Genomic DNA, 23,854 nt, shown 5'->3' with positions numbered 1-23,854 from the left:
TTGCAGGTTTGAGGATTTCAAACATCTTGCTGAGATTCAAAATCGCACAATCAGGCTTTTTGTTCTGCTCTGCAAGAGGCAAATATTCCTTTCAGCCAATGAACCAGTTCTGAAATCTGGTCTGCTCTCTTTTGTGTTCCTGTCATGTATGCAATTTAACCCCAGACATTGCACATTCAATTATTTGCCTCATCTAATTATTTCTCTCCGATCACCCCTGAGTCATTTGGAGCATTGCTCTCTTATCTTGATTAAAATTCTATCTAGTGGTCTCTTATTTCAGGCCTCCAACCATGCAATTTTAGCAGAAAACCATGCAGGTTTTCTCAATTGTACTCGTTTTAGTGTTATCTGATCCTTGAGTTACATAGAATTATTTTGCTTGTACAGCTGGTCTTCAGACCTCGCTTGCCCATGCTAGAGTTTAATTCTCCATTTGAACTCCCTCCTATCCCTCCTCAGTTACCTTGATTAACCTTTCCCCCTTGTTTTCATCCAGCTTTCCCCTAAATGTGAGGATTACAAGGACGTTGTCAGGAATCGAGAGCCTGAGCTGCAGGGAGAGGTTGGGCAGGCCAGGACTTTACTCCTTGGAGCGCAGGAGGCTGTGTGGTGATCTTATAGAAGTGTGCAATGTCAGGAGGGGAATTAGGGTGAGTGCACAGTCCTTTACCCAGGGTAGTGGTATCAAGAATACGTTTAAGGTGAGAGGGGAAAGATTTAATAGGAACCTGAGGGGGCGGGGAGAGCGAGCAGCATGAAGATGGCGCGAGTACCAGACCCGTCTCTGCTGCACCGCCTGTGGGGCCAGTTGCTTTGCAGATTCCTGGCCTGTTCAATTTCCCCTTGTTTTAAACCCCCCCGCCCAATGGAGCGTTTCTGCCCTCCCGGCCTTGGGTTAAACTTTACCCCCCCTCACACGGTTGTAGCAGACAATCGGCAATAAAGGACACCATCTTCCCACACCCCACCAGTGGTCTGTTATTGCGAAGGTTTACTGTAGTTGAGGCAGGTATTATAACAACATTTAAAGGACACCTGGACAGGTACATGGCTAGGAATGGTTTAGAGGGGAATGGGCCAAACATTGGCAAATGGGACTAGCGTACGTGGGCCATCTTGGTCAACGTGGACAAGGTGGGCAGACGGGCCAGTTTCTGTGAGAAATGACTCTATGACTAGTAGCCGGATTATAAAGTGCATTGATACCTCCATTTTAATAACATCATGAATCTCTTTAACATTTACTTGGCCAGTTTCGTTTTGCTCCTTCAGGTTAATATGGTCAGAATGGTGGCGCAGCGGTAGAGTTGCTGCCTCACAGCGCCATAGACCCGGGTTCAATCCTGGATACGGGCGATGTCTGTACACAGTTTGTACGTACTCCCCGTGACCGCATGGGTTTTCTCCGGGTGCTATAGTTTCCTCGCACATTCCAAAGACGAGCATGTTTACAGGTTAATTAGCTTCGGTAAGAGAGCGCGGACTCGGTGGACCGAAGGGCCTATTTCCACACTGTATCTCTAAACTAAACTAAATAGATTTTGGAACATTAAGCATTGAATATGCAATCATGGTTCCTTGTGCGGAGAATCGCAAATATTCATAACGCTCATCATTGTCCCAGCTGACTGAGTAATCTATTCCCGACATCGTGTCTGTGAGTCCAAGCAATTCTACCCAAGCCGCTCGTCGTCTGTTTGGGTGTAAAGTTTTAAATCTGATCCAACCACAGCCTGTGTGAACCTGACCTCACATACAGTATGTTGTCTTTTTTCATATCCACCCAGATGTCGAGGCACCTGCGGGAAAGTGGATGAAAGGACCTGCGCGTTGCTATTTATTAGTTTTGTTTAGTCTAGTTTAGATAGACTGTAGTGCGCGGAAATGGGCTCTTCAGCCTACCGAGTCCACGCCGACCAGCGACCTCCGTGTCCGAGGAGAAAATCTGTTCTAAAAAATAACTTGATTGATTGATTGATTGATTGAATTCCTTTATTGTCATTCAGACCTTACGGTCTGAACGAAATTTCGTGCCTGCAGTCATACATACAATCATACAATAATAAACAACACTAAACACAAATTAACATCCACCACAGTGAGTCCTCCAAGCACCTCCTCACTGTGGTGGAGGCAAAAACCTTAGGGCTGCAGTCTCTTCCCTCCTCTTCTCCCTCTGCGCTGAGGCGATTCCCCACCGGGCGATGGCACAAACAGTCCCGCGGCTCACCGAACCCCGCGAACGGGCCGGCTCAAACACCGCGGCCCGGGGTGGTCGAAGCTGCCGCCCTCCAGTCCAGCGGACGCAGCCGCCGGCCCGCGGCTGAACCCCGGACTCAGGTCACCGCCGCCAGAACGCCGTCCCAGCCACCCGAGCACCGTTCCAGCCCCGAGCCGGATCGCCCTCATGTGAGTGCCGTTCCTCCCTCGAGCTGAGCCGCTCCGACGGGAGTGCCGTTCCTCCCTCGAGCTGGGCCGCTCCGACGGGAGCGCCATTCCACCCTCGGGATGGGCCACTCCGACGGGAGCGCCACAGTCCCTCACGGGAGAGTCTCAGCCCCTCGCCAGGCAGCCCTCACGGGAGCGCCGTTCCAGCCCCGAGCTGGGCCGCCCTCACGGGAGCGAGCCCAGGGTGAGTCCTGACTGGCTCTGCCTCCGGAGTCTCGAGGTCGCCAGCTCCGCCATTAGGCCTCAGCGCAGACGGAGGCAGAGAAGGGGGATACGACAAAAAAGTCGCATTCCCCCGAAGGGAGAGACAGCAAGCCCCGTTTCAACCCCCCCCCCTCCCCCCCCCCACATAAACACAACCTAAAAACCAAAAACTTAACTAGACAAAACGGAAAAAAACAACACAAAAAAGTAAAGACAAACGGACTGCAGGCGAGCCGCAGCCGTTCACCAGCGCCACCACTTCCGGACTATTTCTGTGGCGAAATCCCACAGGGACCTTGACTGTGTATTTGCAGAACTTTTTCCCCCTCAATCTGAAGTATCGTTACTTCTTATGTAAAATAATAAATACAATCAAGATGGGCACCAAACATAAATCCCATCAAAATCCCACAAACTGGCCCAAATTTAAAGTGTAGGTTTTCTTTGAAATTTGGCCAAATCTGGATATTTGCCAACCGACTGCTCTGGGGGCAAAAACCAAACCTTGTTAATAAAATGTTCTAAAAATATTTGTTATGCTCAAACTAGTCCAACTTTATTACCTTTACTGTGGAGTTAAACCAGTTTGAAAGACGTACATGTGTCGGGATAGGTATTGCCTCTCGTAGTCAGTTTAGATGCTTTTACGGATTGCTGTCACAGTAGTTTGGTATTGCCAGATATAATTAATTTTTTTCCCCACCTCTCAATCATGGGCCTAAATATGTTGTGCAGCTTTTGGTTTTAGAGACCCTTTGGCCCAATGAGTCAATGCCGACCATCAATCACACTAGTTCTAGGTTATCACCCTTTCACATTCACCTCCTACACGTTAGGGACAATTTGCAGAGGCCTATTCATTTACAAACCCGCACGTTTGTGGGAGGAAACCCACCCAGTTATAGGGAGCAACTCGGTGTGGCAAACTCCACAGACAGCACCCAAGGTAAGGATTGAACCATGGTCTCTGGTGCGGCGAGTCAGCTGTGCTACTGTGCCCCCCTGTATTTTAATACAGCTTGAGCGGGCATAAGACCTGGGTGGCACAGTGGCACAGCCTTAGAGTTGCTGCCTTACAGCGCCAGAGACCCGGGTTCGAACCTGACTACGAGTGCTGTCGTTATGGAGTTTGTACTTTCTCCCCGTGACCTCATGGATTTTCTCCTGGTACACCGGCTCCTCCCACATTCCAAAGACGCACAGGTTTGTAGGTTAATTGGCTTTGGTAAATTGTCCCTAGTGTGTAGGAATGTGCTAGTGTACGGGGATCGCTGGTCGGTGCAGACTCGGTGGGCTGAAGGGCCTGTTCCCGCGCTGTATCTCTAAACTAAATTAAACTAAAGATCCAAGCCTTTTAACCTTCAGGACTCAATTGTAAAAGTTTGTGCCCAATCTTTGCTCTGGGTTTGTGTCTGTGTGGCTGTGCAGATGCTGGCAACTCATGTTGGCAAAGTGAGTGAAGGATTGGGAATTAACGTCATTACTGGGAAATTGGCAAATTGGTCAACGTACTTCAGTGAGCAACTTTATCTGGTGGTCTAGAAGTACTTCCTCGAGAATATAGAAATGTAAAAACGTTTTCTGTGCTGCAGATACTAGTTAATACACATAAAGACGCAAAGATAGCCTTCATTGCGAGAGGATTTGAGTTTAGGAGCCAGGAGGTCCTAATGCAACTGTACAGGGCCCTGGTGAGACCACAGTATTGTGTGCAATTTTGGTCTCCTAATTTTAGGAAGGACATTATTGCTATTGAGGGAGTGCTTCGTAGGTTCGCCAAGTTAATTCCCGGGATGGTGGGACTGACATATGATGAAAGAATAATGAATGATGAAAGTCGATTGGGCTTGTATTTGCTGGAATTTAGAAGGATGAGAGGGTATCTTATAGAAACAAATAAAATTCTTAGACAATTGGACAGGGTGGATGCAGGAAAAATGTTCCCGATGTTGGGGGAGTCCAGTACCAGGGGTCACAGTTTAAGAATAAGGGGTAGGCCATTTAGGACTGAGATGAGGAAAACCTTTTTCACCCTGAGAGTTGTAAATCTGTGGATTTCTCTGCCACTGAAGGCGGTGGAGCCCAATTCACTGGATGTTTTCAAGAAAGAGTTAGATTTAGCTCTTAGGGCTAAGGGAATCAAGGGATATGGGGGAAAAGCCGGAACGGGGTACTGATTTTGGATGATCAGCCATGATCATATTGAATGGCGATGCTGGCTCGAAGGCCGAATGGCCTACTCCTGCACCTATTTTCTATGTTTCTAAGTGCTGGAATAATTCGGCAGGTCTGGCAGCATCTCTGGATGTCTTGGATAAGAGACGTTTCAGGTGGAGACTGTTAGTCAGACCTGGGGAATCTACCATGCCAGTGTTTTGAGAAGGCCTTTCCTCCACTCTATCAATCCAGAAGTAGAAACATCAACTTTCCTATTCGCTCCACAGATGCTGCCTGACCCTCTGTGTGCCTCCAGTTGTTTGTCTTTTGCAATAGTTTATTGTCACGTGTACCAAGGTCCAGTGAAAAGCTTTTGCGTGCTAACCAGTCAGCGGAAAGACAATACATGATTATAATCGAGCCATCCACAGAGTACAGATACACGATTAAGTGAATAACTTGAGTAACGTTTAGTGCAAGGTAACGTCAAAGATAGTCCGGGGGTCTTTAATGAGGTAGTTGGTAGCTCAGCACTCCAGTTGTTGCAAGGATGGTTCAGTTGCCTGATAATAGCAGGGAAGAAACTGCTCCTGAATCGGGCGGAGTGCGTTTTGCAAAATCTTGTAAAATCTTCAAGTTCTTTCAAGAGCTTATTGTGACATATCCCGGATGGGACAATGAATTTCTTACTTGCTGCAGCACAACAGAATATGTGAATATGTAAACAATGTAGTACATAATGGGGAAGAGAAAAAAAAGAAAAAGTTCAATAAATAACAAATATAGTGCAATAATAATATAGTCTTTTGCAGTTCAGAGATCAGAGCTTATTCGTTGGTAGACAAAAGTGCTGGAGAGACTCAGCGGGTGCAGCAGCATCTATGGAGCGAAGGAAATAGGTAACGTTTCAGGCCGAATCCCTTCTTCAGATTAAATTCTTTCGGCCCGAAACGTTGCCTATCTCCTTCGCTCCATAGATGCTGCTGCACCCGCTGAGTTTCTCCAGCACTTTTGTCTACCTTCGATTTCCCAGCATCTGCAGTTCCTTCTTAAGAGCTTATTTGTTGTTGTGTTTAATAGCCTGATGGCTGTAGGGAAGAAGCTGTTTCTGAACCTGGACGTTACAGTTTCACCAGACATATCTGACATGCTATCCCTTAGCAGGATTTAAAAAATGACAATTTATATAGATTTCTACCTGTGTTATTTTTATTCCCATGTCTAATGCTGCGCTGGATGAGAGCTAGGGGGTGGGGAGGCTGGGGATGGTTGTTTGAATAGCACGGCTGCTGGTGTGAATGGTGGGAAGGCACCACATCTCCCTGCGATTCTCACACCTCCTGCACAGGATAGAGAGGTTTCCACTGCATAATCCTCTTAAATTACCAAGTGGCTAGGGCTCCTTCAACTAGAAAAGTGTATATTCCAGTGCGAGTTGGACTCTTGTACGTAAAAGGCACGCTGTTACGTCGAACGGTGTTAAATGTTAAGAGGAACTGCAGATGCTGGTTTACACCGAAGATAGACACAGAATGCTGAAGTAACTCAGTGGGGCGAAAGTAGACAAAAATGCTGGAGAAACTCAGCGGGCGAGGCAGCATCTATGGAGAGAAGGAATAGGCGACATCGCCTATTCCTTCTCTCCATAGATGCTACCTCACCCGCTGAGTTTCTCCTGCATTTTTTGTCTCCCTTCGATTTGCAGTCCTTTCTTAAACATAACTCAGCGGGACAGTCAGCATCTCTGGAGAGAAGAAATGGGTGCCGTTTCGGGTCTGAAGAAGGGTCTCCACCTGAAACGCCACCCATTCCCACTGAGTTACTCCAGCATTTTGTGTGGTGTTACATCTTCGGTGTAAATGCTGGAGATGACTGCCCAAAAGTGACAGCAGTAATTGCAATTCCCACATTGAGTTCAGTTCCTGTCCATTTGACGTCCTTTGACACTGGAGTCTCGCGCCGTGTGATAATTTGCCCGCTGGGGAGAAAGCATTTTGCCATGCAGGAAACGCAGCCGGATAATGTTGGTATCTCAGGAGTGGCGTTCCTGGAGATGGGATGGAATGGTGGCAGGAGAGGGGAGGAGGGGTTAAATCTACATTGCATGTTTGCAGGGCATTGTGTGTTTGGGTAGAATGAAAGGGAATCAAAAAGGCTGTAAGGTGTTTACATGGAACTCTACGCCTCTGGTGCAGGGCAGTTCAGTGCAATGATTAGCCAACTGCATCCGGGCCATCCGACTAATCTATTCCATCACCTTCGCTCACATCTCTCTGTACACACCCCCCCCCCCCCCCCCCCCCCCCCCCCCGCACCATCCCACCCCCCTTCCATCCCCAACGCAGGAATGTGCATCCCACAACCTTGCATGCAGATGAAAACTAGCTTGATTGAGCATAGTTCAAATGGTAAGTGTCAACCCAGGAAAAATACATGTGTAAAACGTATTTGGCAGACAGATAAATCTTCGAAGCAGCATGTTGAAATTAATAACTACCAGGCAGGGAGTGCATCTTTCCACAGTTTTAGTATCATCCGGAGTATTTTTACAGTGCGTGATAATACAAGACAGTGGTTCGTAAAGATTAAAAAGGGCTGCAGCCACAGAGGCTAATTAAACTTCAAGCTTTTCGGTCTTACACTGGAATGTGTCACCCCCCTGCTGTTCTCCTGGAAGTGACAGTTGTAGCTAACTCCATGTGCGTACTAATCCCTGCTCATAGTGATTCGAAGTTTAACCCTTAGGCTGCTGACGGACAGAGTGAGACTTCTGTCGCCCTGGAAGAACTGGTGATACTTGCTCATTTGTCTGGCACTGAGATATGAACATGTACGATATCCGAGTGTCATACAACGTGGAAACAGGCCCTTCGGCCCCACGCCGATCTACACTAGTCCCACCTGCCTGCGTTTGGCCCATATCCCTCTAAACCTACCCTACCTGTGAAATGTTTCTTGAATGTGTGATAGTACCTCCTTCAACTACCTCCTCCTGCAGCTCGTTCCATACATTTACCACCATTTGTGCAAAAAAAAAAAAAAAAAATACCCCTCTGATTTCTATTAAATCTTTCCCCCCATCAGCTTAAGCCATGTTCTCAATTCCCCTACTCTGGGTGAAAGATTGCACATTTACCCTATCTATTCCTCTCATGATCTTGTACACCTCTACAACATTACCCCTCACCCTCCTGCATGCCAAGGAATAAAATCCTAGCCTGCTCAACCTCTCCCTATTATTCCATCCCTTGAGTCCTGACAACATTGTCTTAAATCTTTTCTATACCCTTTCCAGCTTAATCAGACACCTGCAATAACTTCAGATCGGGTGACTGGTAGAGTCACTGCATTATAGCACTAGACACACAGTTTCAACCCAGACCCTGGTGCTTTGGGTAAAAAAAAGTGCAAATTTGATGATATTTGATGTCGTATCGAATCTCTTTATCTTGCTTCTTCATGAGATGTGGGTGTTACTGGAGAAGCCTTTATCAGCCATCTCTAATTGCATCTAAATTAAGAGGCAGGGTCTTGCCCCAAAATATCAACACTCCTTTTCCCTGAGAGATACAGCATGGAAAGAGACCCTTCGCCCCATCAAGTCCACACGGATCATTGATCTCCTGTTCATACTAGTTCTGTTTATCCCATTTCCTTATCCACTCCTTGCACACTCATGGCAATTTGCAGAGGCCAATTGTCAGAGCACACGGTTACAGGGAGAACGTGCAAACTCCACACAAACAGTACCTAAGGTCGGGATCGAACCAATGTCTCTGGTGCTGTGCTGCTGTACTGCCCTAAACTGGCAAGATCATTTCAGAGGGCAGTTAAAATCAATGAAGATGTCTGTGAATCCAGATGCACAGCAGGGCAGAACAAGCAAGGATCCAAATCCGTGCAGGAAGGAACTGCAGATGCTGGTTTACACCGAAGATAGACAAAAAATGCTGGAGCAAGTCAGCAAGTCAGCATCTCCGGAGAAAAGGAGAAGCTGACATTTCGGGTCGAAACCCTTCTTCAGACTAAGATTCAGGGAAGGGGGAAACTAGACATATGCAAAGGTACAAAGAACAAATTAATGAAAGATATGCAAATAACCAGTCAAAGCCAGCAACGATGATCAAGGAAAGATGGAGCCCACAATGGTCCGTTGTTGGCTGTGGGGAAGGTGATAACGAGTGATGCAAACAGTGAAATTCAGCAGGACGACAGTGAAACTAGCAGAACGACCAGGGTGGGGAAGGGGGGAAAGAGAGGGAATGCAAGGGTTACTTGAAGTGAGAGAAATCAATATTTATACTGCTGGGGTGTATGTTGCCCAAACGAGATATGAGGTGCTGCTCCTCCAATTTGCGTTTGGCCTCACTCTGACAATGGAGGAGTCCCAGGACAGAAAGGTCAGTGTGGGAATGGGAAGAGGAGTTAGTGTTTGGCAACCGGGAGACTGGGATCCAAATCTGGCATCCTGAGCATGTTTGTGATATTGTTCTCTCCACACCTCCCACACTTTGGATGGAAAGCCCCGAACCAGGACCGGAGCCTTGCAGTTTCTGCCTGGGATTTGGAGCAAAGCCAAAACGTATCATGAATTGCAACTATTTTTATTCTTGTTCACTGAACAAGCCATCAAGTATTAAATTAGTTTTTGTCCCGTATAGTCAATCAAATTAGCTGCGGAGATTTAAAACGGAATGACATCAGTTGTGAAATTCCACTGGTGATACTCGGGGAATGCATTTCATGTGTGTGAAACAGTTCTTTCACAGAATGATAAGCTGGCTTCACTCCATTTGTGAGTCAGTACAGTAATCGTAAAATCGTGTTGCCTTCCATCTCCTAGGCTGCTTATCTCGAACCACCAACTGATGCCGTACAGTGGGGGAGGAGGGCATTCACACATTGTAGCTGTGCCAACTCTTTGCAACTTGCACTCAATTAGTCCCATTTACCCTCCTCTTCCAGTCTGGTATATCCTTCTCTAGCAAAGATGGACACAAAATGCTGGAGTAACTCAGTGGGACAGGCAGCATATCTGGAGAGAAGGAATGGGTGATGTTTTGGGTCGAGGCCTTTCTTCAGGCTGAGCTAGTTCACAGAGCTAGTTCATTGAATTACATTATTCATGCTTCCACCCTCTTAAAGCCCTGTCCCACGGTACGAGTTCATTCCAAGAGCTCTTCCGAGTTTTCCCTGATTCGAACTCGGAGATTTACCGTAATGGCCACCCGTCGGTACTCGGGGCTCTCATGGACATTTTTCAACATGTTGAAAAGTCTTCAGGAGTCTTCCCGTGCTTACCTGCCGTTAGCAAGTCTTCCCGAGTACCTGCCGTTAGCGTTATGAGCCGCTAAGAGACGTCCCCGAGCTCCGACGTACCCACTACGTTCGTTCTCCGTGCTTACCACGAGTTTGATTATTTTTTAACTTGGGAGAGCTCTTGGAATGAAATCGTACGGTGGGACAGTTATTCAAGCAGTATTATGTCGAAGTTGTATTGTTTTTTCCAGATGTTATTGCTTTAATTTCCAGCTGTTGATTCCTCCTTGCTTCATGGAAGCAAGTGACCTCGTTGTATTCCATCCAAGGGGTTGTTCTAAACCTGCAAGCCATTGTACTGAATATTGCCTGGCTTAATTATCAGAGTTTTCCTAGCATGTAGGTGGGACGAGTTTTGGATCGTGGTTCTGGATTTGATCCGAACTCAAATGTTTAATTTGCATTACCATTGTCTGGAAGAGGGGTCTGAAATAACTCGTCTGTCTGGGAGAACATTTAACACGGAAAGCTAAGGGGTTTATCTGTAACAAGGAACTGCAGATGCTGGTTTAGACTGAAATTAGACAGAAAATTGCTGGGATAACTCAGTGGGACAGGCAGCAACTCTGGATAGAAGGAATGGGTGACATTTCGGGTCGAGACCATTCTTTAGACTGAGGGATAATCTGTTCATTGTTGGGTGTGAAGGTTTTCATTAACTATTGTAACCTCTGGAGAAGGTAGACAAAATTGCTGGAGAAACTCAGCGGGTGCGGCAGCATCTATGGAGCGAAAGAAATTGGCCACGTTTCGGGCCGAAACCCTTCTTCAGAACCTCTGGAGAGCTGTGGACCCTGTTTGTGTTGTCCTTGCTATTGTTCAGACCAAGATGTGTCACAGTGGCTGTGGAATTAAAAGACAACACAGCTTCCCTTCTTTTTGGAGAAGTTTGTTGTAAGAAATTAATCTGGAATCCGGAACAGATAAGCTGCTCGAGACTGGCCACTGGCCTTGGATGTAGTGGTGGAGTAACTCAGCAGGTGAGGCAGCATCTCTGGAGAGAAGGAATGGGCGACTTTTCGGGTGTGGTCTCGGTAAATGCTCCTTCTGTGGAGGTGCTCCTGAACCTTCCCATAGCGGAAGATAGTTTCCCTTTGTTGACCTTTAAATGAAACAGTTTCTGAAAGCACCGGGACTCTTTGTTCTAATTTCTACAAAGAAGAACATTTTTGTAAAAGTGTTTTATATGATCAGTTATGACAATGGCAGAATAGAGGAGTGAGTGAGATGTCTTGGAGTTACTTTATTGCATCGCTCTTCAGTCCCAGATGCTGCTAATTCACAGTATCAGGAGGGCATTGTAAACATTATAAACTTTTATATCGAGTCAGCTCAGTGGCACAGCTGGTAGAACCGCTGCCTCACCGCATCAGAGGTTCAGGTTTGATGCTGACCTCGGCTGCTATCTCTGTGGAGTTTGCATGTTCTCCCTGTGACGGCATGGGTTCCCTCCAGGTTTCGTCCTCCCTCATCCCAAAGACGTCCAGATTTGTAAGTTACTTGGTCTTTGAAAATTGCCCCTGGTGCGTAGGGAGTGGATGAGAAAGTGGGATAACCTAGAACGAGAGTGAACGGGTGATCGATGGTCAGCGTGGACTCAGTGGTGTGGAGAGCCTGTTTCTATGCTGTATCTCTAAACTATACTGAATGGTTTGAAGGGATATAGACAAGTTGCACATAACATGATGATTGTTTAATTGACCAGCAAATGTGATTTAATAACCCACATTTGTCACAACACAGAAGTGGGCCCATTGAGCTAATGCAGCCTCTCAGCATCCCACCAAGCACTCATTTCTCCCATTTACTTCTCGCTAACCTGTTGCCTCTCACATGGTCCTTGAGCTTCTCCTGCACCAGGGATAGTTTGCAGTAGCCAGTTAATCTTTCCATGAGCACGTATTTGCAATGTGGCAAGAAATCAGGGAGACCCACCTTTTTAGTTTTTTTAGTTTTGTTCAGTTTAGAGATACAGCGCGGAAACAGGCCATTCGGCCCACCGAGTCCGCACCGACCAGCGATCCCCGCACATTAACACTATGCTGCACACACTAGGGACAATTTTACACATACACCAAGCCATTTAACCTACATACCTGTACGTCTTTGGAGTGTGGGAGGAAACCGAAGATCTCGGAGAAAACCCATGTGGTCACAGGGAGAACGTACAAAATCCGTACAGACAGCGCCCGCAGTCGGGATCGAACCCGGGTCTCCGGCGCTGCAAGCGCTGTAAGGCAGCAACACTACCGCTGCGCCACCATGCCAACTGTTCACAAAGCGAGCGTGCAGACTCCACACAGGCAGCGCTGAAGGCCGGGATTTAACCCGCGACACTAGAGCGGTGAGGTAGCAGCGGCACCTGTGGCCTGCATGCAGTACGAGCTTTCACTATGTGGTTTGCACTGTCGCTGTTCCAGGACCTTGTGCTGTTGGATTCTCACCACATTCCCCAACCATTCTGAGTGAGGAGATGCTGAGACCCACCAAAGGACTTTCCCCCGGGAACAATGAACGAAGCAGGAACCAGAGAGATCCCAGTAAAACTCAATAAATTGGCACCCGTGGGATTTTGGTAAAACCAGACTAGCTGATTGTCAGGACCCTCCTTCCCCTTAGTCTGAAGAAGGTTCCTGACCCGAAACATCACCTATCCATGTTCTCTAGAGATGCTGCCTGACCTGCTGAGTTACTCCAGCACTTTGTTTCTAGATTATTAGACATTACTCCTGTTAATAGTTATACGCACTTTGACTTTACCGTGTTTATATGTTACAATAAATCTTTTGGCGAACCCATTGAGTCCAAACATACACAAATACTCCAGACCGATGTCCTGTCTGCATTCTGACTCCTGTGGTTCCATTCTCGCAGCTCACGCTCTGAACCATCAAGTGAGCTAAACGCCATCGGGACTTTTGAGCAATCGCTCAAGATTTACTGAACAATTCTGGGATATCCTGAACCAAATAATTGTCGTGTTGTACAATATTTTGAGATCAGTAGGAATTGCATGGTTCCTACAGCATCTGAAATCTCAATATACCGTACAATAATTGTCTATTAAAAGCCTGGCAATGTTTATTTGATGATTCAGCTCCTCCAGAGCATAAGATCTGTGGAAGAGGATGGGAGAAAGTGCGTCATCTCGCCTACATAGATTTGTAATGTTGTAGCTGGTACATATTTGTACAGTGTTTAGTCTATATAAGGTTATGAATAGGTAGTGGGGAGACTTGATCTGCTGGTTCAGATATTTCAGCTTTAGGTATGTATAGACTGCCTTTCTATTAGTAAATTTAACCAAGCACTCTAGAAGTTTAATTAATTGTCACGCCTCTTTACAGCAGTTTCCCGTTCCGCTTCAAGTCCTGCTGTTCTGTGCAGCAATTCAATAGAAATGAAAGTTTCAAGAAGCCCCTGGTTTATTTTTAACTCTCTCATTGTCCTGTCCAGGAATGGTGGGTATATTTGAACCATCACCGATGTTAGTTAACGTTTGTTCCCAGAAAGACCACAGGGCGGCACGATGGCGCAGCGGCAGAGTTGTTGCCTTGCAGCTCCAGAGACCTGGGCCCGATCGTGACCACGGGTGCTGTTTGTACGGAGTTTGCACGTTCTCCCTGTGACCGCGTGGGTTTCCTCCGGATGCCTCCCATTTCCTCCCACACTTCAAACACGTGTAGATTAGTAGGTGTAATTGGCTTCTATACATTGTTCCTTGTGTGTAGGATAGAACTAGTGTGAACAGGTGATCAACAAATCAAATAAATCTTTCTACCAAGAGATTAGCAGCCTTCCCTCCCACCAAGAAATTAATTTATGAGAGAGGATGTTCATGAAAACCTAACTGATGCACTAGTATAGAATTAACAAGCTATATGGTCTAATGTGTTAAGGGCCTGTCCTACTTGGCTGTCATTTGCGTGCATGTCATGACGCGTGCGTCGTGCACCGTGACGCGTAAATGATGTCACGTAAATTACACGCAAGTAACGGCCAAGTGGGACAGGCCCTTTAGTTTAGAGATCCAGCATAGAAACAAGCCCTTTGGCCCACCGAATCAGCGCCAACCAGCGGTCCCCGCACACTAGTACACACACTATCCTACACACTAGGGACAAGTTACAATTTTACCGGAACCAATACAAGTGTGTGGGAGAAAACGAGCTTGTGGAGTAAACCCACACAAGTTAGGGGGGAGAATGTACAAACTCCATACAGACAGCACCCGTAGTCAGGATCGAACCCTGGTCTTGGCACTCTAAGGCAGCAACTCTTCCGCTGCGCCACCGTGCCACCCTAGTTCTATGTTATCCCGCTTTCTCATCCACATCCTATACACTCGGGGCAATTTACAGAGGTCAATTAACCTACACACCCGCACATCTTTGGGATGTGAGAGAGAATCCCACGCGGTTACAGGGAGGAAGTGCAGATGCCACACAAACAGCATCCGAGGTCAGGATTGAACCTGGGTCTCTGGCGCTGTGAGGCACAGCTGTGCCACCGTGCTGCCCTAATTTAGTCTTAACTATTATTAATCACACCAAATTAAGTTACATTCCCCATCCTGAATCTGTCCACGCACATTTATTTGAGGAAAAAAATATTGAGAAAGCAGCAAGGCACAACCAAGTACTGGGAGACGCAAGGAACTGCAGATGCTGGGTTAAAAAAGCAGACACAAACTTCTGGAGTAACTTAGTAGGAGGCAGCATCTCAGGGGTACATGGATAGGGGATTTTTCGGGTTGGAACCCTGTCCTCAGTCTGGTTTGTTGTGGGGGGAGAAAGCTGAAAGACTAGTGTGGGCAAGACAAAGCCAGGCAAGTGATAGTCGGATATAGATGAGGGGAATTGATTGTAGTAGGGGAGGTTTCTGTGATCCCCTTGATCCACCTATATAGACACAAATGCTGCAGTAACTCAGTGGGACAGGCAGAATCTCTGGAGAGAAAGAATGGATGACTTAACATTACCCATTACTTCTCTCCACAGATGATGCCTGTCCCGCTGAGTTACTCCAGCATTTTGTGTCTATCTTCGATTATAATCCAGCATCTGCTGTTCCTTCCCACCTATCACTGACCAGGATTGTGTCCCACTCCAGCTTTCTCCCTTCACTGCAATCAGTCTGAAGAAGGGTCGCAACCCGAAATGTCGCCTAATCATGCTCTCCAGCGATGCTGCCCGCCCTGCTGAGTTACTCCTGCACTTTGTGTCAGATACTGGCAGAGATTGTTCTGCCAAAGTTTCGAGGTAATCAGGCAGCTGCTGTGTGCTGACAGACAGACGTGGGGCTTTTTGCTGCCGGTGCCTCAGTGCACGTTACTCTGTGACCAGTCAATGAAGCCTCAAATGGCAAGGATTTCTGATGCATGTGAGATGTGCAGTTTTGGCAGCCCTGCTCCCTCTTGCTGGAGCGTAGTCACTTCTTGCACTGAGTGCCAGTGCTGAGGTGGGTGATTTTGAACACTATGCTGTGTGTCTGGCCATTGGAGATGAATGCTCAGATTGTTAGGGGGCCGACTACTTCACAGTTTGGAGTGAATTTGTTTTCTGTTCAGACACAAGGCTTTCAAATCACTCTACTTCAGAAACTCCGAATTCCCTTGCATACTTCACCAGTGCTGAGGTGTTACATTGAGTCACGATTCCTTTGTCAGTAATGAATAGAAGTATGTCGCTACTTGTGGATTTTGGAGTGTAATTTGGTTTTGAATTTTAATTCATTGCGAAGCCATGGTTTGGTTGTCGTGCCTTTTATTACTGCAATCTCCTTTGTGCAAGCAGACTCACAGCGCGAAAGACCAACCTCCACTTTACGGAAATCAGATTGGGGGGTAATCACCCACTGTGTATCGCCCGTTGAAAACACTCCCGTTTCTAAATGGGCAATAAATCTTCTGAAGGGTCCGCTTTAGAAATGGCAGGTGTCGGGTTTAACAGTTGCCGAACCCCTTGCTGTGTTTGCGAAGAACTACGAGAAACATACAAGCTCGGATCATGTATCCCGAACTAACACAGCGGCCTGCGTGTTGCAGTCACCTATGATGAAGACTCGTGCTGGTTGTCTGAAGAAGGGTCTCGACCAGAAAACGTCACCCATTCCTTCTTTCCAGAGATGCTGCCTGTCCTGCTGAGTTACTCCAACATTTTGTGTCTCTCTTCGGTGGAAACCAGCATCTGCAGTTCCTTCCTACATATTTAGTAAGGTTAACATTCCATAAACCCTTACGCAAGTCAAGTACGCAAGTTGGAATCACCAACCCCATCCCCTGCCAGAAATAATAGCTCGCTGAGAGTGTTGTAGAAACAAAGAACTGTAGATGCTAGTCAATACACCAAAGGGTCGCAAAGTTCCATGTTTTCCAGAGATGCTGCCTGACCTGCTGAGTTACTCCAGCATTTTGTGTCTGTCTCTGACAGTGTCACAGTGGCTCAGCGCTAGAGTTGCTGTCTTACAGCGTCAGTGACCTAGGTTCGATCCTGACGACGGATGCAGTCTGTGTGGTGTTACATTTTCCCTGTGACGGCAGACGGAGTTTTCTCAGGGTGCTCCAGTTTCCTCCCACACTACAAAGATGTGCAAGTTTGTAGGTTAATGGGCTTCTGTAAATTGCTCCTAGTGTGTGGGATGCCAAAGCGGGATAATGTAGAACTAATGTGCGGGTGATCTCTGGTTGGCTTGGGCTGGGTTGGGCTGAGGGGCCTGTTTCAATGCTGTATCACTAAACCAAGCTAAACTGAGGGGATTAACTGTCTCAGCAGCATCTGGCTTAAACCAGGGCACTTTCTGTAGCGCACGTCCTTCTGGGTAAGCATGGCCACCATTGCCGTCTTGTTTTCAATGTAAACTTGAGCCATCACATTGTGTTGTGGAAATTTCAAACTGCCTTGATCGCATTACGGACTGAGTACAGAATCATAACTTTACATAAGTGCGAGATTACGTAAATCGGCTATTGTGTAAATCGGGCGAATCTATATTCATCTGACTTTTTGGCCAATCAGATTGAACGACTATCTAGAATTTAAAACCAATAATGTACAAATTATAATTTTTAATTCTGTTTAGAAAATAATAAAACGGTGAGATTTAGAGATATGAGACTTTTTTTTAAATCGCTCCTCATTCTTATAAAACCTCTTGCAATTAAATTGGTGGGGAGGTGGGAAATCAGTGGCAAAGATGCAAGGCAGTAATTAAAATTGAAAGGTTAAATGTTTACGTGCACCAGCACACACCAGTGTTGCTGTTTGTTGCTGTGTTCAACATGTAACTAGGGCAGAGATAGCAACTCGCCAACCGTGAGTGGAATTGGTGGTGAAGCGTATATTTAATCCGTCACGATCCTCTGGCATTCCTTGTGTAAGCCTGCACCTGCAGGCATCAGAAGCTGCTGTGCAATGCACTCTGTTTAAAGCAGTGATCGATCACAGCCACACTGTATCTTCTCTCATGGAATCAAAACCATTTAAAGCAACAGGTAGAGGCACAAGGAACCGCAGACGCCGGAACCCTGGGCAAAAGACAAAGTGCTGGAGGAGCTCAATGGGTCAGGCAGCATCAGTGGAGGGAATGGACAGGCGACAATACGGGTCGCGATCCTTCTTCAGACGAAACCCAGCAGGGGAGAGAGAGCTGGATAAGAGAGGTGAGACAAAACCTGGCAAGCGAGAGCTGCAGATGCCGAAATCTTGAGTAAAACACATAATGCTGGAGTAACTCAGTGGGTCAGGCAGCATCTCGAGAGGATGTAGATCAATGATGTTGCAGGAAGGGACTCTTCCTCAGACTCGCCTCAGTGATGGGTGGGTAGAGGTGAGGAGGGTTTCACTGGGAGAGCGGAGGAGTATATACAGAAGGAGAGAAGAGGAGTGAAGTGTAAAGCCAGAGGAAAGGATACAGGTGAAAGGGAATAAAGGGGAGGGGAGAGGGATAAAAGGGAAATGAGGGACTCTTGGATGGGACATGAGTACAAGGAGGGAGAAAGGAGCAGGGTGACTGGGAGATGAGAGGTAGTGGGGGAAATAGGTGACCCCTGCGTGGGGGAGAGGAGACGGGAAAGCGAGTGCATTACTTGAAATTGGAGATCGCCGCACACCAGCACACGAAGGACTATTTGGAATGTGGGAGGAAACCAGAGCACCTGGGGGAAACAGTCTCAGGGAGAATGTACAATCTCCGTAGAGACAGCACCACAAGTTGGGATTGAACCCAGTTCTCAGGCTCTGTAAGGCTGTAACTCTACCGCTGCACCACCGTGCCGCCCTCTAACATGAGCTCGATGTCCACCGTCCGGACACTGGCAGTCGGCGTTGCCTTCTGGTCGCGAGGGGGGCCCCCGGTGGGGTCTCTCTGTGCAGGGATTTCTCCCCCTTTACATCGGGGACCTGGGGTGGAGGGTACTGCATCGAGGAATTCCCTGCAACCTGTTTCTCTCGCGGTTCATGGACTCGCCAGCCGCCTGCCACCTTTGCGGGCTGGAGGAGCCTGTGTACCACGTGTATATCGAGTGTGTGAGCCCGCAGCCCTTGTTCCATTATCAAAAGGGGCTGCTCCTTTCTTTCTGGCTGCATTTCTCACCCACCATCCTCATCTTTGGACACCCTGTGCGTAGGGGAGAGGGTAGGGCCGAAGATGTCCTGGTTGGGTTGCTCCTGGGCCTGGTCAAGCTGGCCATCTACGGGTCACCGCGCCAGGCGGAAGAGGGGTTACGTCCACGCCTGGGTTGTGTGTAGGAGAGGGATGACGCGCTGTCCACGGGCACCCTGTGGGAATTCCGGGACCACTGGGCACCGCGGGAAGTGGAATGCATCCTTGACAAGGATTATAACATAGTTGTATAGTAGTTTATTTAGTGTATTTGTTAGTCCTGTAATATGGTGGTGGGTTCAGTTTTGGTTTTATTGTGTATAATGTTTTAATATTTGAATAAATATTTTTGATTAAAAACATAATTTTTTTTAAAACGTGAGCTCATTATGGTCAGGGAAACCATCTGCACATTTGATGGCATGGGTTATTTCACCTCCATTCTCAAAACGGAGTTCTTCCACTTTGGAAACAAAATTGGGATTTCTTGACGCAATGTCAGTCTCGAGTGCATTTCAGATCTTAGCTCTGGTTGAACCCTCTGGTAATGGACTATGATGCCTCACAGCTATGTTAGCCCAGCTACCCAAGTTATCCCGCATTTACGTAGCCACGCCAATATTACAGCAACTCGGACAGATGGGATTTGGAGAGTGAAGCGTGCATTCAGAACTTGTGCATTGATTATTTTGTCCTGCTTTTTACAGCTCTTCCACGTGGCTTATGTCCTCATCAAGTTTGCGAATTCTCCACGGCCTGACCTTTGGGTCCTTGAGCGATCTACGGACTTTGGAGAGAACTACCTGCCGTGGCAATATTTTGCCTGTAAGTACAATCGGAGAGACTGTAGAGAAAGTGTCGCTATAAAAGGTGTATTTTGTGTAGACCTGCTAAAAGGAGCTCAGAGTCTGTGACCCGGGTCTCCCCAGTATAAATTTGGAATTAATTATAGGTGCAGAATTAGGCCATTCGGCCCAACAAGTTTAGACTGCCATTCCATCATGGCTGATCTACCTTTCCCTCTCAACCACATTCTCCTGGCTTCTCCCCATAACCCCTGACACCCGTACTAATCAAGAACCTGCCAAATCTTCACCGTAAAAATACAAAATGAAAGCCAATAGTCACCGTATCCATGGTGAGAAAGTGGCAGCAATTACCAACCTTGCACTATGACAAGGCGCAAGCCCACGTTGAATTTACTGTCCCGCTGAGTTACTCCAGCATTTTGTGTCTAATAAGTTCTTGACTTTCCATGAATGTAATGACTATTGTCAGAGCCTGGTTTATGTTAAGTGCTTGATCAAGACAGATTCCTCTCCTTTAGCCTGAACCACGTTGGTGTTGAGTTGACCTTGTACATCCATGTAACGTTTTTAAGGCATTTCTCAGTGATATTTTCATGCAACCATCTTCAGTTATTGTCACTGGACCTGGGTCATTAATATGTTAATTCTTGCAATGAATATGCTTAAATGTGCTTAATATGCTTTTAAATCCTCAGCATTAAAACAATTCTACCTCATGTAAATTAAGGCACATGATGTGAGACGACCATTATTTCTCTTTTGTCAAAAGCAAATGCTGCTAATGTGGTAGGAATTGCAGTAATTGCACTAGTAATAGTTTTACTTATTTATTGAGTCATAGAGCCATAGTCATAGAGCATGGAAACAGGCCCTTCGACCCAACTTGCCCACACCGAATAATATGTTCCATCTACCCTAGTCCCACCTGCCTGCGTTTGGCCATATCCCTCTAAACCTGTCCTATCCATGGACCTGTCTAAATGATTTTTAAACATTGCAGTAATACCTGCCTCAACTACCTCCTGCAGCAGCTCATTTCATGCACCCATCGCTCTTTGTGTAAACAAGTTACCCCTCAGGTTCCTATTAAATCTTTCTCCCCCCCCCCCCCCCCCCCCTCCCCCCCCCCCCCCACCTTAAACCTATGTTGTCTGGTTCTCGATTCCCCTACTCTGGGCAAGATTTCCAGGGATTAGTTTGTTGGGAATTTTTCTCCTCCCCAATCTCCTCTCCCCACTCTCTCGCCACCATTCAGCTGAGCGGAGATGGTGTGATTCTAGATTTGGAATCGCACGGCTCAGTGCAATGTAACAAGTCGTTTCAACTCTCTGTCGAAAGGAACTGCAGATGCTGGTTTAAACCAAAGATAGACACAAAAAGCTGGAGTAGCTCAGCGTTCAGACAGCATCTCTGGAGAAAAGGGGTAGGTGATGTTTCGGGTCGAGACCCTTCTTCATGTGACCCTGATGAGTTGGAGTAAAAGTTTTAATTTGCAAGCCACTGCTTTTTTTTGTTTGTTTTATTCTTTGTGGTAATACTGTAGTTACATTATCTTTGCAATGGCCAAGGGCCAGTCTGGCTTTTCATTAATGAAGACCACTGAAATGTAAACCACTGTCTGCATCTGGAGTAGAGGAGGCGATGAGATTTTAACCAAGGAGTAAACAAGTATAACGTAAAGAAACAACTACAAACTTTAAATAAGGGTGCAGAAATGCTGTTAAATCTGGCATTCATATAGACTCCTTTAAATCTGAATTTTAGTTTAGCTTGGAGCGACAGCGTGGAAATGAGCCGATCGGCCCACAGAGTGCACGCTGACCAACGATCTCCGCGCACTAACACTATCCTACACAATAGGGGCAATGTACAATTTTTGCCAAGCCAATTAGTCTACACACCTGTACATCATAGGTGGGTGGAAACCGGAGCGCCTGGAGAAAAACCACGCAGATCACAGGGAGAATGTACAAACTCCGTACAGACAGCACCCCTAGTCAGGATTGAACCTGACTCTCTGGTGCTGTAAGGCAGCAAATCTGCCACTGTGATACCCCATTGAAATGATAAAATGTGGAACATTTACTACATTTTGATTTAACATCTGCATTTTTCCAGCATTAATCAACATAGCAGCCTTCATTTTATTTAAAGGGATAAAATGACTTGTAACAATGTCAGGAGAATATTAAAATGTGGATTGCATCGGCTCCCATGACCATTGATGTTCACTTGATCACAGTAGTCAAATGATAAAGAAAGTTGCAGGAAATAGTGTTCTGTCATTGCTAACATAATAGACTGAACTGCCTTTCTTTATGTTCAACTTTCTACCATTCTTCCTTTGCATGTGAAGCCAAAATAATTAAAATGATTGGTGACTGGCTCAGCCTTTACTACCCACATGGCCTTTGTTGAATATTAAAGTCTGCTCTTGATAACATCTAGGTTCGGCAGTACCGGATGCTTCCAAGTTAAATCTATGTCCTTTGTGAACTCCAGAATATCTTTTGCACTAATATTTTGTAAAGTACCCTCTGGGGTCAGAAACTGGAAGATATGTTGTTATCTGCACTGATATCTCTGATCTCACAGATGGCTCATGTATGTTTCACGGTCCCCCAGAGGGAACAAATCATCTTTAAATGTTCCTATCAATGAGATCCGGTCAAGGGAGTCTCTTAGATGACGTACGTGGAAATCATTCGACATAAACCCTTATTCACATGGCTTTTGAGCACTTCTGCACCTTTTGCACTGATGTTCCACATGCTGTATAGCAGTGGAAATCCATTGTTCAAAACTGCTCAAATTGGTCGACAAGCACCCAGGAATCCTCCAAACACAGAGGGCGGCATGGTAGCGCAGAGGTAGAGTTGCTGCCTTACAGCGCCCAAGACTCGGGTTCGATCCTGCCTACGGGTGCTGTCAGTACGTACGTGCTGTCAGGTTTCCTTGTGACCAGCGTGGGCTTTTTCCGGGTGCTCCGGTTTCCTCCCACACTCCAAAGACGTATAGGTTAGGAGGTTCATTGGCTCGGTATAATTGCAAATTGGTCCTAGTGAATGGAGGATAGCGTCAGTGTGCTCCGATCGGTACGGACTCTGTGGGCCAAAGGGCCCGTTTCCACGTTGCATCTCTAAACAAAACTAAAACTAAACACCACAGATCTGTCAGTCAGGACCAGGTGAAGGTCAAGTGCAAACAGTTGCAGAAACGTACAATAATCCATTCGCACCCCGCCACCTTACCGCCATCTAACTTGTCAAACTGCATCTAGAGAACCATTCCATCGTGCAGCATGGAAACTGGCCATTCAACCCATTCATTCCGCATCGTCCTTTAAACACCGTTTTACATATTCCCATTTGTTTTATTCTCCACACATTGCCATCAATTCCATCGCTCCGCCCACCCTCTCCCCTTCGGATTCTACCACTCATCTTAGATGGTAGGCGACAATTTAGAATGGCCAGATACATTCCGATCTATACAACTTTGTGATGTGGGAGGAAACCCATGCGGTCACGGGGAGAATGTGGAAACTCCACATGGACGGCACCAGAGGTGAGAGTTAAAGCTGGGTCACTAGAGTTAGGATTCAGTGGCTCTACTAAATGTGCCACCTTACTGCCCCTGCTGACTGCTCGTTGGCAACTGGGGCACATTGATCATCTCTGAAACTCCTAAATTGTCCTCCAAATAAGCTCTAAACTACATCTAAACTGGGAGCATTGGTTTTGTCTTTTTGCATTATCATTGTTTGTTTGTTTTTATGTGCATGTATGTCCATATATATTTTATATATATATATTATATATATGTGTGTGTATGTATGTACACACACACACACACACACACAGAACTTTTTTTCTCTCATTTATAATATTGTTTACAGTGTACTAAGTTTACATGTTCTGTTGTGCTGCTGCAAGGAAGAATTTCATTGTTCTATCTGGGACATATGACAATAAAACACTCTTTGACTCTTCACTCTTGAACCCAAGGGGCTGCTGCCCTGGGAGAAGACTAATTACACTTTGCTTCTGGTTTCCGGAGATGGAGAACCTTGAGTATCCTGTTCATGTAGTATTTCCAGAGCATCAGGGATTTCTTTTATTTCGTTGAGAAGATAAGATGACACAATTACCAAAAACATTTGTATGAAAAGAAACTGCTGTTTATCAACTAAAGCAGGGACGGATTAGTTTTCATTCCGGTTGCATAAAATCCTCCCACAGGCTGTCTTTGTACAGTAAGCCCTCTCAGAGGTTTGGAAGTTGTTCAAAGCCCTTGCCTGTTGTGATAAAAAC

At 46.4% G+C, this 23,854-nt stretch overlaps 1 protein-coding gene across 1 annotated transcript in view; it reads left to right on the top strand.

Moving 5' to 3' along the window:
* lama5 (laminin subunit alpha 5) overlaps nt 1–23,854 on the top strand; it is a 276,023-nt gene that overhangs the window by 61,131 nt on the left and 191,038 nt on the right. The window contains exon 3 of the mRNA XM_033041941.1: nt 19,440–19,557. Coding sequence (XP_032897832.1) covers nt 19,440–19,557 — 118 coding nt within the window. The remainder of the gene's footprint in view (nt 1–19,439; nt 19,558–23,854) is intronic.

The sequence above is a fragment of the Amblyraja radiata genome, chromosome 23 (genome assembly GCF_010909765.2).
Source record: "Amblyraja radiata isolate CabotCenter1 chromosome 23, sAmbRad1.1.pri, whole genome shotgun sequence".
In the NCBI taxonomy this organism is placed as follows: Eukaryota; Metazoa; Chordata; class Chondrichthyes; order Rajiformes; family Rajidae; genus Amblyraja; species Amblyraja radiata.
Note: the sequence above shows the minus strand (reverse complement) of the source record. Positions and strands in the feature narration are given on the sequence as shown.